This window comes from Pteropus vampyrus, unplaced genomic scaffold, assembly GCF_000151845.1.
Source record: "Pteropus vampyrus isolate Shadow unplaced genomic scaffold, Pvam_2.0 Scaffold22, whole genome shotgun sequence".
Lineage (NCBI taxonomy): Eukaryota > Metazoa > Chordata > Mammalia > Chiroptera > Pteropodidae > Pteropus > Pteropus vampyrus.
The window spans coordinates 4,182,749-4,197,246 of record NW_011888803.1 but is presented as its reverse complement, the minus strand read 5'-3'; the positions used below and the strand labels follow the sequence as shown (position 1 = coordinate 4,197,246).

The 14,498-nt window shown below is 33.5% G+C and overlaps 1 protein-coding gene across 1 annotated transcript; it reads right to left on the bottom strand.

Moving 5' to 3' along the window:
• Positions 1–2,185: 2,185 nt before the first annotated feature.
• Positions 2,186–3,389, bottom strand: LOC105289059 (protein FAM50A). The gene has a single exon (XM_011355553.1). The coding sequence runs from the start codon at positions 3,290–3,292 to the stop codon at positions 2,267–2,269; it is 1,026 nt and encodes a 341-aa protein (XP_011353855.1). The 5' UTR covers positions 3,293–3,389; the 3' UTR covers positions 2,186–2,266.
• Positions 3,390–14,498: the final 11,109 nt, after the last annotated feature.

The following is a 14,498-nucleotide window of genomic DNA, read 5'->3' as shown; positions in this document are numbered from 1 at the left end:
TGACGAAACTGTTATGGGAGGAGGAGACCTGGTGAGCTTTGTTACACAATGGCAAAATGTGGTAAAACTATGATAATCTGGAAGGCAGAAAATTACTTTAATGAATTTATAGTATTGGATTAAGAGCTTTCATGGCAGAATGTTGATAGTAAAAGCTGGTTGTTATGAACTGCATTTTAAAAGGTGTTTTAAAAAGAATGGTCAGTGTGAATTATGGCATATGAAGTTGATTCAAATTAAATATATTTTCTAAAAAACAAAATCTAAAATAAAACTTTAACAGAGCTCTATTACCATTCTGGATTAAGAGAGACTGTGACTTTTAAAGATTGAAAAAGACGTTTTCCTCACTGCGCCCAAATTTGGCCAGGCAGAAAGCTAACTAGGAAAATTTTTTTTGACAGGAAGAACATATTCTTATTTTCTTTCTGGATGTGAATGATGACAATAAGGAATGATAATAAGGCATGATGATAAGGGATGTTGCAAAGAGAACAGAATAGAAACCTACACACAGAGAGGAGAGCTAGGCCTATTAAAGAAACATTGCCTACCCCAGAGAAGGAGGATCTGGCAACATTTTCTCTGCAATATTTCTGAATTGTTATGAACCAGTTATTTTTATTTGCCTTCCGTTGTCTCCTTTTTATTTTATTTTATTTACATATTTTTTTTGCCTGTTCCTGTTTCATAATTATATGTTGAATATAGAGGGTAGGTTATTCATCTATTTTAGTTCATAGTTCTCTGGGTCAAGAGAAGTCACATTCAGACCTGACTTAGATCATAAGGTCTTGTATTTTGAGCCAGTTGTCATAATTTGATAGACTTTTGGGGCATCTCAGGGTAAAGGGGATATATTTTGTGAGTGAGAGTTAAGTAAATAATTGTGGAAAAATGTCTTACTGAACATAGATCCATAGTTTTATAGTACTTTTATCTACAGACATAGAAAATTTTATTTGACAGTGAAATATAGTAAAGGCCATTGGTTTATATCAAATAATGTATATTCAGTTCTTCTTAAGCCTAACTCATATTTCCATACAATGAAATGTATTGCAGAAATTTTAACCAAAGATAATTTTAAATGGTAAACATTAGTAAGGTGAAAGGACAGAAAGGGATTAACTAACATGTTCCAGTAAAGACAATAAACCGAGTAGAAACTTATTGGAATTGGAAGTACATATTCTTGTTTGATGGAGATTTTATGAACATTAGATTTATGTGAAGAAGTTATCCCACTATGAATATGAAAGAAGACCATTTTATTACCTGCTGTGGAGACTAGTGATCAGGAAAACTAGAAAGTAAATTTTTTTTTAAACCTAAAAAATCTTGATAATTCAAGTATGGTTACCTTATCGCATTTTGAAAAACGACTTTCTTTAGGCCTAAAAATGATTATTATTTACAAAAGGTGCTATCTACCTCATCATTTTCTTTGTCATAGTTTTCTTTCCCTGTAAGAACTTGTGCTCTGACATTTATTTAAAAGTGAATTCTCAAAGACTTGTAGAATAATCACAATGAGAAAAGTGCCAAATGATTTTATGAGGCAATAATCCAGTTTTCTTATTGCAAAACTCTAACCAGCCTTCAGCCTTATAGCTTATCCACATGGGAAACAGATTATTGCCTCATAAAACAGTTCGGTGCTCCTATTATGACTTAAATGTAATTGTGTTTAAAGACCCTGTTGATTCCATTTAACAAAATTCGTTTTTTTTTTTAATCTTATTTCTTCATAACAATGGTTTCTAATGACCTTGATAATATATATGTGCATATATATGTATATGTATATTACTGTTTGATTCCATTTAACTGAAACCTCCAGAATAGGCACATCCACAGAGACAGAAAGCAGACCAGAGGGTGCCAGAGGCTGGAGGAGAAACTGCTAATGGATATGGGAGTCTCCCCTTAGGGTACTGGAATACTCTGGAACAGACAAAGGTGATGGTCACACAACATGATGAATATACTAAATAATCCTGAATTGTACACTTTCAAATGGCCACAAATGGTGAACTTTATATTACATAAATTCTATCTCAAAAAATGTTTTTTGAAACAAAACACGCTACAGGTACTCTGACTCTGACATGTGCATTTATTTATCCTAAAAGAAAAAAAAAAAAAGTAATGAATGACAGTGTCAGCGGCAAGGGAAAGGGGAGCGAGGCACCTGGAGTCCTGGAGACCCAGAGAGTGGGCAACTGGAGGGAACCAGGGAGCAGAGCCTGCTCCACCTCTGCATTCACCGGATCGTGTACTTGTCCCACTTCTTCTGGGGGTCGTAGGGCTCCCAGCGGCTGGCGGGGAAGATGTGCTTGTTCTTCTCGTACCAGCTCCTTAACACCACCTTGCCTGCATGTGACTCGTCCTTCTCCACAGTGGCATCACTGAGCAGCCGCACATCATCATGAACATCAAAATTAAAGAGTGGCCCACTCTTCCCTCGCGCCTTGGTGACGATGAAATCATAGAAACTGTGGTGATGGGGTATGATTAAGTCCTCTTTAATGTACATGAGCTGCTCCACTCCTGCAGATCTGAGCTCACTAAAGTCTTTGCGCAGGACCTCGAGCGCCTTCTGCAGGAACTGCTGCATGGTGTTGCCTTTTTTCATCTTGACGGTCCGCCGGTGCCCACAGCCATCCCAGTAACTGAACGTGATTTCAATCTCCTCACTCTTAATCTTCTCCTGCTTGGCTTCCCATTCTTGCCGCAGCTCTTCCCGGAGCCGGTTTTCCTCTTCCTCACGGTCTCGGTCAGGCAAAAAACTTGTGTCCACGTCTGGGTTCTTCCCCAATTTCCTCTTCTTCGTGGTGATCTCTTCCCTTTCCAGCTCCTCCTCGTACATGGCCATCTTTTCCTCCTTGTCCTCCTCGCCCGCCACCTCATCTTCCTCCAGGGTGAAAGACAGGCTGGAGATCTTCCGCTTGGCCTCCTTCTTGCGCTCCTTCTCTCGCAGCTTCTCCAGCTTCAGCTGCAGTTCCTTCGACTGCTCCTTCTTGGCCAGCTGCTTCTCCCGCTCCTTTACCAGTTCCTCCTGCTTGGCTTTCATGTCATTCAGGGTCACAAGTCCCACGGTGCTGGATTTGAGCTCTGCCTCCACGGCATCGTAGTGCGCAGAGAACTTCTTGTCGATGTTGGATTTCATTATGTTCTCCTCGGCGATCCGCTGCTTCATCTGCTCCATCTGCTCGCGCTGCTTCTCCCGCTTCTTCATCAGGTGCATGGCGCGGCCCGCCTCGCTCACAGCGCCCTTGTACTGAGCCATGGCGGCGGCAGCAGTGGCAGCAGCAGAGGCGACGGCGACAGCAGCCTGGACGAGTCTCAGGAGCTGTGGCGACGCTGTCCATGCAATCAGCAGACGCCCGCGCTGCCAAGTGACGTAGGCCACCAGGAAATGCGCCACCTCGATGATATTTGAATGTGTGCCCAATTTAGTTTTCAAGAATAGTTTTTTGTTTTTAAGTAATATTTTTACTGGAAACATTTTCAGTGTTTCGTAGTTTGTTATAATTCACCATCTCCCCCCGCCCCGAGATAATTTATTTAACTTAATAAGTGAACTATTTTCTTGTTTCAACTAATACAATAACAAAAAAATTTTTCTCTCTTGCACATTCATCAACAGTGATAACTTAGTATTCAGTGATTGCATTTAATGTTGTACATGCTAATGTTACACAATTTTATATCTGAACCGGGTTTTAGTACTTTTAAGATGTGTGACCATGGTCAAAATTTTAATACTCTAAGCCTTAGTTTTCTTATTTATTAAAAATTGGGGATATTATAATAAAAATAGAGCTATCTAACAGGAAATTTAATGGGAATTAGATGGCATATTAGGTTTTTTTTTTGTTCCTTATGTATATTAGTTTTACCCTATTTTATATGTAAAAATGGATGTATTATAGAGCTGCTACATGTATATAAAAGAAAGATTTTAGATAAAATAATCAGATAAAAAATCTGGTCAAAAGATTTTTGTAACAATTAAAGATTATAGACTTCAGAACAGCAGAACAGGAATACAAAGTATAAATCACTTCATAGGATAAATTTCATTACTGTAACAAGAAAAGGGATAATTTGAAACAGTTAAAAATCATAGCAGGGTATGGAGACCATGATTGGATGTCCTCCAATATCCTTGGCTAGTTTGTTGATAATTTAATTGTCGAGGCCCCCAAAATTTTGTTCCCTGTCAAATATCATCATTAATTCTAGAGCAGTATTTTTATTTGTGAATATTAGAGCAATGTAGCAAAGGCTTTGTATTTAATGAATGGTTGTGTCATTCTTCTCTCCTGTGAAATGTGAAATATTCTCTGTGTATTAATTCAGTGATTGCCCATCCCTTTTTTTACTTGACAATCACAACTGTAACTCATGTGAGTCAGATTTATATTGTACTCAAGAATAGTTTTCTTCAGTCAACTATAAGTATAGAAAATCATATGTTTTATTTTTTCCACAGGAGTCTATGTATTAAGAACCAAATTTTAATTTCCTTTAAAGTGAAAATTGTAGATTCTTCTAACTTAATAAAAATTATTCACTTAACACTCAATGTTAAGAAATTATTTAATTTCTCCAAGTCGAAGCAATGTTAATTACCAATTTACCTTACATATGTCAAAGGCATGTTGGAGTGTTTAGAGTGTTGTTTGGTCTCATAAATTTAGTGCAATTAATAAATGCTTTAAAAAGTTTCTAGCATATAGTACGCATTAGGTTAGGAACACAAAGTATGAAAGTCTTCCTATTTTTGTCATTTTCACTAACATTGATTTTTAGTTATATTCAGTAACTGAGTCACTAAATATCTATTTAGCTTATTTTTTTCTACAAGCTTTTTAAGGAAGAGCATATTTCTGGGAGATATTTATAATGGAGCACTATTATCATTTACTTCCTAACTTGTGGGAAATTGAAAGAGAAGAAAGATTAGTGGTTATGACTATCATCAGTGAAGAAAAATTAAAAGAAAGTGGCGACTAGATTATCTTACCCCCGAGTAAACATATGATAGCTTCTGTAATCAATTTTCTACTATTTTTAGAAAATTATTTTTATTATAAACAGAGGAGCGGCCAAAGTGAAATCTGCTTACTTCATTATGTTAACATTTCTCTTAGGGCTTAACACTACTAAGACTCTGAAGTTTTATGTGTTAACATTTTTTTGGTCCCTTGAAAAATGACATCAGTGAACTTTACAGAACTTGTTTCCATCTTCTTCATAGGGGCATTGTGAAAATGGCCATTAACATTTATAGAGTGTCTTGAGCTCCTAAGAAGAAAGACATTACTCAAGAACAAAATAAATAATTTTAAAAGAAACATTTGAATAATTTAATTGTAAATGAATCAAGCACATATGCATTAAACTTATGTAAATACAAGTATGAAATTAAACAGTACTTTACTTGTCCAAACCTGCTTTAGGCTTTATAAAATGAAAACATTTTAAATGGTTTAATAGATTTTATAAACTTCGTATGTAGACAAGTATGTCAATCCTTGATATTATAAATATTTTGTTATGAATATTCAAAAGAACTATTTATATTTCTACTAATGATTACACAAATTATCAAGAAACATTATAATGTTAAAGAAATATTTATTTCAAATCAAAAGAAATTATTGCTTTGTTTTTACTAAATAGTGATTGAAAAGATAAGTCATTTTCTATCCATTCAATTGATATTTGATTACAGATAATGGTAGACTTTACTACATTTATTAGATAGACAACAAATAATTATTAAATAAGTTTTGGAGTAGGAATGCTGAAATGAGAAATTACAGGTTTGCTCAAACATCCATGGAGTCAATGTCTAGCCTTGGAATCTCAAACGTGACATTTAATGGGCCTCAGAAGACTGAGAACATATGTATGAAAATATAATGATTACAAAGTCTTGGTGGAATCCATCATTAATGAGCCTATGCAGAGACTCAACTGATGTTATAGCCTTTTAAATGGAAATTGTTTTTTTTTTTTCTTACCTAAATCGACAAGGCTAGAGTAAGACTATAAATAAAAGATAAATTGCATTGACTTCTTTGTTTTTCTTCTTAACACTGCTCAAAATTATTTGAGTATATTTGAGAAATATAGCTTTGAAAATTCACAATCCTGCTCTGAATCCACAAAACTCAATTTGATTCTAAATAATATATGTCATTTTGGCTGCTTCCAAGTTTCAGGGTTGTTATTGGTAAGGTCACTAAATTGTCAATTTTAATACCTTGCCTTTGAAAGCATTCACATAAAAGAGATAGTTCCATAAGTGATAATTATTATAGCATAATATGAAGGTGAAAATAAAAAAATAAGTACTAACCATGTATCAGGCCCTGTGATTTGAATAACTTGGTTAAGATTACAAGTAGGAGACAGACCTAGAATTCAAACCCAGGTCTGAGTGGCTCCAAATTTTATTCTATTCTCTTTTTATTTTACTTCTTACTATGATAATCCATTTTTATGGCTTTTCATAGTAGTTACAGCTGCAAAGATTGCCTGAAGTTATTACTTTGGTAGCAGCTAAAGAAATAGTGGATGTTAGATATTCTCCATAGACTTTCTAGCCATGAAGAACTTACTACCATATGTTAACTGATTAACTTGTTATGAAGTGGGAGTGATTTAATTTAATTTGCCAGGAATAGATGAATTTGGCCTAACAGTATGTAGAGTTTTCCCCTGATTTAGGGGGAGTCCCAATCTTTATATTCTCTTACTTATTTGAAATATATTAGAAAAAAATAGAAGAGTATGAAAGAGAGCACTTAGTAAATCTACTAAACTCTTTACATCAATGATATATAACACCAATAAGAACAACATAGTTCTTAGGACAAAAAAAAAAAAAAAAACAACTGTGCATTTTTTTTACTAGACCCTGGGAAAACATGTATGCTTATCCCACTCCACCTTCAAGATGAAATAGAAAATTAAAAGAAGTCTTCTGTGATATACAGCCAAGCCAATCTTTAATCAGATGGAAGTTTTAGGGTGAGGAGTGTAGAAATACACATAAAACTAGATTGGCTAAATCTTCTCTTCGCTTGTGAATCACTTCCACACGAAATATTCTCATTTAATCACTTAATTTCATTTTTCTCCCCATGTTGGTGAGAGAAAATACCAAGGAAGAGGATACTTGATTAAAACAGTAGCTTCCCTTTCATTGTGAATGTATGTTTCATTACTTTGATAAATACTTTATACGTGCTATTATATTATGTTTCAACAATTGAGTGAAATATATTGTGTTATCATTTTACTAAAGAAGAAATATGATATGAAATGAGTAGAACTAAGATTGATCAGCTAGAGAGTACAGATCCTGGATTTCATCCTGTTAAGAGTTGGTTCCCAAGTTATGCTCTTGACTTCTATGGTAACTCTAATGTAAATAAACATTTCTAACCTAGGAGTATTCCAGTCAAGCCAAATAGGAATTTAGAAATAAATGCCAACAAAACAGTGTTGTATGTCCTCTAGCAAATATCTCTTAGAATTTGTGAAGAAGTGAATAGCAGGATAGAATTCAAAGACTCATGTATGCTGACTTTGTATTATAGTACTGTCTGTATTATTATTCCTAATGTAAATGAGAAAACCAAGGCCCAGAAAGCTCTCATCACCCATCTCTTATAGTCTGGGACTTTGACAAAAATCTTTTTTTTTTTTTATTTGATGACAATACTGAATATTTATCATTTAATATTTATGTTATAGCACCCACTTCTGATTAAGGAAGAGTGTTAGCCATCATCTTCTTTTCCCTCTGTCTTTGTAAGCAAGCAAGGAATCAGTTTTCAGCTGCTAAGTTGATAAGACAAATGTAAGATAGTTAGAAGTGTCTATTGAATTATCAATAGTCTTTTAAAGTATGACTCTAATTCAAGAACTTTTTTAAGGTATGACTCTAATTCATGAAAGTATAACAATGTGTGTTTTATAGCTTATTTTTTGTTATTTTCTATCAATTTTCTTTGCTTTTTATTTCTTCCTGGCTATAGACTGTAAATGAATTAGAAATATTGATCAAATAGATGAGCATGTATGTATATACAATTTATAGCCTATTATATTTTAGAAGAGAGTAGACATAGAGGGAAATTATTTTTAAATTATCCTAGGTAACCTTTATGTAAGAATGGGAATTTCAGCTACTTAAAATATCAAATAGAGATATCACAAAAGTATACAATAAAGACATCCTATTTTAAATGTGAAAATCTGAAGACAGTCAGAAATTCTGTATACTAAAACACTTTCCAGGCAAGAGCAAAGATTAAAAGAGCAAAAAAAGAGATTGAGAGAGAAGTAATTTATAGGGTAAAGAAATCCTCGATGTAGGACTTTGAAACAGTAATTTATAATGTAATAGACAAACTTCAGTAGGAACGATCCAGTTAAACAATAGCTAATAAATATCTAAAGAGCTTTATTTATTGTTATCAAGATGCTAGGTGGATTGGAGTAGTAAGTACTAAACAGCATCTTGGTTAAGGAGACATTTTACTCATTCAGAAAGCAGAGATTATAAAGAATCAGTTTTATTCATTCATTAAGCAATAGTTGAGCATGCCTTTGTGTCAGGCATTGTTCTAGGTTCTGGGGGTATAGAAGTGAACAAAACAGATAAAAATCTTGGCACTTTGAGAGAAAGACCTATAGTCAGTCTGAAGCACTTGGAGGAGTGGAACTTTCATCAAACCATATTGGCTGGATTATTTCTTAGTTCTTCCTAAACTCACTTAATAAAATGTATCTTTAGTTCCTAAGTCTATTCTTCTAAAATCAATTAGTTTTCAACAAATTAAAGATTTTTTTTTTCTTTTTTGAAATTTCTCAAGCAACTACAGGTCTAGTCTAGGTTTATTTATACTATCGAGTAAAATCAGATGAAAGTCACAACACCTGACCTGTACACTATAGATCAGAACGACTAGACATTCTAGAAGGAAAATAAAACCACTAAAAAGTAAACTTTCAATTATTTATAACCATAAATACTTATAATTTTCTCACATTTGAAGACAATATTTCTTGGAAAAAAATAGACATTTTCTGCAATTTCTCGATTTTCTATTTTAGGCATTGGGTCTTTTATGAAATGTGATGTTTTGTGAACTTGCGTTGGATTTAGGTTTCTGGAAAGGCTAAGGAGAAATTCAAAACTCCTTTTTGTGATATATTCTTGTTCCCATCAGTGACCTCTTCATTGAAGAGAGAAAGAGGAAGGAAGAAAGAAAATAAGGTTTTCTCTGATGACAAGTCAATTTAAGAGAATCCTCTGATCAATGACTGTGCTTGGCTAAAGCAAGAGGTTTCTGGTTTCTTTTAAGGGAAAAAAATGCCATCACATCATCGATGGCTTGTAGTTTTTGAAAGTGAAGATACATGTTCTCAATAAGGCATATGAAAGTTAAGCTTGCTTTTGCATAAGGACTTCATTTGTAAAGTATAAAAAATATCCTCACTTAAGTTAATGGGCAGGAGAGAGGAAGTGAAGCTCACAAGTTACGTTTGAAAAATTTTGTTAAGAAACTCATAATAATGAACATTGTCTTATTAGACAAAAGTTGACTTTACAGTTAATGACTAAATATTTTTTAAAATACACATGACATTGTTTATTTCTTTATTGAACCAATGGGAGGTCTAATGTTGAAATTATGCTAAATTATGATTTATAAATTTGTTGCCTGTCCCGAGTTTAGAAGCCGCAAACATGAAGAATATTTAAATATGAGTTGTTTATAAAATACAAAATACTAAGAAAAAGGGATATGATTTTTTTATTCCATTTCACTCAGGAAACCAAATTTCCTGTTAGATCAATGTAATGAGGAATGTGCAAGCATCTCCAATAGGAACTGTTGTGTCTATTAGTAACAACTGCTTATAAAACTGAACTTTTTTACACTGAGAAATCTGACTACATTAATGATTTCCTACATCCCTAATCCAGCACGCAATGAACTCATACTCTCCTTTGTTCACAGCGTTTTACAATCAGCTAAATGAATAATAGTAATAATTTGCTTTAATATAGTACTCATTAAGGTATTTTAAAATGCTTTTGCAAAGAATTAAACTGTACGGGGTCCTGTAATGCATATACTGTGTCGTTATTCACATTCGAAAGTGAATATATAAAGTGCTTAAGTGGTTCTTCCCAGATCTATGGAAAAATTAGTCAAAGATTCATGAATTAATTGTAGGAATCCTGGCTCCTATTTCATTGATCCAAAGCTGGACCTCATATTTATTAGATAGACATATTTATCTTTAAAGTCTAACCAGAAGCATACATTTCTTGCAGCTCTACCTATCTCAGCTTAGTAATAAATAATAAGAAAGAATTGCCAGGGTAGTGCAAGGTTGAAGTGCTAGATTTGTAACAAGTTTGACTATTTTTTTTATACTTGGAAAAAGCAAGCTGTTTGTGTCTCTATCACCTTTTCTCAATTTATTCGTTTATAGAAGAATTTGCCTGCCAATGAAAAAAAGCACAGTCATTATTTTTCCTACTTGACAATTTAAATTTAAAGAAATATATGAATAAACAATGCATTTCTCTGCTGTAAAAAGGGAAATAGGATTTTTTTTCTTCCTGTTTTATTTAAGAATAAAATTAAATTTTCCCCTATGAGCACTTCTATTAGATGGAAATAGTCACTAAGGTCCTATTATATATATGTGGGTCTCCCTGTAAGATGTGTGTGTGTGTGTGTGTGTGTGTGTGTGTGTGTGTGTGTGTGTGTGTGTGTGTGTGTGTGTGTATACATACATATAAACGTGTATTATTTATTTATTTATTTATTAAAATTTTTTAGGCAAGGCAATCCTTGGTTGACCTCACAGATTGCAAGGACCGTGTCAGTTTACAGTCCCTTATTTTTTTTATTTTTACACCTACAGCACCTGGTTTTCCTAGGTGGTCTCCCATGCAAGTACTAATCAGACCCAACCCTACTTTGCTTCTAAGATCAGACAGGATCGGTCTTGTTCAGGGTAGCATGGCCATAGACCATATATATGTATATTATATGGAATATAAATAACTCATATTTTAGCTACATATTGATCCTACCTTACAAGATGATTATATCACCTTGTATAATATATTTTAATAAATCTAGAAATCTTTTAAAAATACAAGAAACCTTGTATTTTCTGAGATTAATCTAAATATCAGGTAAGTAATATCTCATGCTGTGCTAAACATTTGTTTACAATGTACACGGTGCAAATGTTGAAAACTAAAATGCTGTGATCCAGCAATAGTGCCTCTTTGTGTTTACTAAAGGAGTTGAAAACTTATGTCCACATAAAAACCTGCATACAGATGTATGCAGTAGCTTTCTCCATAATTTTCCAAACTGGGAAGCAACCAAGATGTCTTTTAGTGGGTGAATGGATAAATAAACTGTGGTACATCTAGACAATGGAATATTGTTCAGCATTAAAAAGAAATGAAGCTGTGAAAAGACATGAAGGAAACTTAAATGCATATTACGAAGTGAAAGAAGTCAATCTGAAAAGGCTACTGTATGACTATATGACACTGAAAAATATAAAACTATAGAAACAATAAAAAAATAACCAGTGATTCCAGGGATGGAAGTGGGGAGAGATGAATTAGAGCATGGAGGATTTTTAGAGCAGTGAAAACACTCTGTACAATATTATAATGATGGCTATATGTAATTGTAATTTGTCCAAACTTATAGTATGTACAGCACCAAGAGTGAACCGTAATGTAAACTTTGGATGTTAGGTGATTATGATGTGTCAAGTAGGTTCATTCTTGCTAAAAATTGTAGTATTTTGGTGAGTAATGTTGATAATGGAGGAGACTCTGCATGCTTAGGGGCAGGGAGTATGTGGGAAATCTCTTTACCTTCCTCTTAATTTTGCTGTAAACTTAAAATTGCTCTGAAAGAAATGAAGGCCCAGGTAGTCCATTTTAATGTTTGATATTTTGATATTTTTGTTTGTGGAATCCAAAATGAATATCCCAGATTACCTGAGGCGAGTCTAAGTGTACCTCTTTAGGGACTTTTTTTCCTCCTATGATGGACTCTGTTCAAGATATTCATATTTCTCAAATAGGCCTGAGAGAACAGTCTTCCTTTTAAGCAAACTGTACTCAGCGGCGAAGTCATTTGGTAAATCACTTATTTCTAAATAACAGGATACTTGGTATAAAACCCGGATAGTATATAAGTTTTTTGAGGCCATTAGACTATGATAAGCTTTCCTTCTACAACATTTCCTAATTTACTCTGTTTCTTATTTCTTGTTTGCCTATTAAATGAGCTGTAGCAGGAGGATATGAAGATAACTCATACCCAGTTTCTGTCCCCAAAGGATCTAAAGCTTGGGGAAAAAAGGGAACCTCAGATACAAAGTGGAAAGCTGCATGCCTTGATAACTAGTGCCAGTCATATTCAATATGGAGAATAAAGGATAAAATCATAAAGCAGATGTCATCTAGAAGGTCTCTATGAGTATATAATAAGACTGAAAAACATAAATAAATGCATAAACAAGGCATTTAAATAAGCAACGATATGCAAGTAAAATTTACTGATTAAGACCTGTTTAAAATTATTTCATTCATTCAAAAATATTTATTTGGTTCCTATACTGTGTCAGATACTACCCCAGGAAACTAGAGTGAGTGACAAGCATGACCCTTATGATGTATATAGTTAAGAGGAAGTGGGGAGAAAGATATTATAAAAGTCCCTGTTCAGTTCTAGTGGTGATCAATGAAATGAAAGCAATGTACAGGGTGTTGTGTGTATATATATTACAATAATATCTAAGCTAATATGGAGAAATATGGAAGACAACACTGAAAATAACACATTTAGGCTGAGATGAAAAAGTCGGATGAGTTTGCATATATTGAGAAAAAAGTCAGCACAGTCCTTTATAGGAGTTTAAAGAAGGCCAAAGCACAAAAGTGTTATTAACCTGGAGGAGAAGAGGGGGTGATCAGGCCAAAGGGGATAAGAAGCCAGACCATGCAATGCCTTACTAACCTTGCAGTTCACTCTTTTTTATTCAAAGGACAATGGAAAACAAGTTAAAAATTTTAAGTAGAGCAAGATGATCAGATTCCAGATTTTTGTTTAAAAGATTACTCTGACTGCTCTTTGGGAATGGATTAGAAGTGATAAAGAGTAGATGTGGGAGGACATTCAAGAGACTATCAGTAGGCCAGTAGAGAGATGATGGTGACTTGCATTAGATTCCCAGTAACATGGTTTCTGGGCTACTCATCCACCTCTCATGTTTTCAGTATCAGTTTCTAAAATTAAGTAAAATATACTTGTTTAATAGCAAATGAAGTTTCTTGAAGAGATCTAAATAGGAAGCCGCGCATTAGCCAAATGTGTAGTCAGTGTGTATTGATTGTTAGTAGAGTGTTCTGCTGTCTGTGAGTTTTTATAATGGTCCAGCTAGTACCTAAAGATTTCATGAATTGACTCCCTAGGAGTCAGATAACGATTTTATGCCCTAGAGAGGAAGATGATATTAACATATTACCATGACCTGTGAACATTTTCAGTAAGATGAATCTTCAAAGCTTTTTAAATTAAATAATGCATTCCCTTGTATTTCTAATGTTGGGAATAAAGCTTTGACTTTAAACCTAGAATGTGCATGTGTGGATGAACTTAAAAAAATCTTTATTTCACACTTCAAAGCATTCATAAAATACATGTAGTATGCTTCTGATTTTATTTTAATCATTTAATATAACAGTATAATTTCTTCTAGAGAAGGATTTAACAATGTAATAGAATATCTTTCAAATAAAAAACGCTATTCTATTTTTTATGAGAAATTCTTGCATTTAAAACAAATGTGTGATTCTTATAAATATCACACTCTTAGTTTATCAAACAACATTACGATTGATTAGAGAACAGTTTAACTATGGCAACAATATGAATCAGCTTAACACTTCTCCTCCTCTTCATTCATCTTGGAATGAGATAATGAGGCAAGACTATGCAAGTAGAGATATCACTTTTAGCTGAATAATTCATCTGTGAATAGCCCCAGATTGCAAAAATTACAGCATCATTTAAGCATTATTTATGGATAGGATGAGGTTATAACTTTGGCAATATTTCACAGTGTGTGGAGAAAAACTATTCATGGCAGAATACTTACACATTTATAGAGTAGATAGAGATGATTCTTTATGTTAATTGAACCTGTTGAATAACATTACTAAATTAGTCTTTAGGTCAATGAATATTATTTCTAAAATTAGATGAACATTATCTATTAAATTACATCTCTAAAGCTATCTAATCTATCGCTACCTGCTAACAGAGTGTTCCTGTGCACATTGGCATCTATATTCTATTTTAAAATATAAACATAGATAGTTATTGAATAACATAAGTAAATCTTACAAT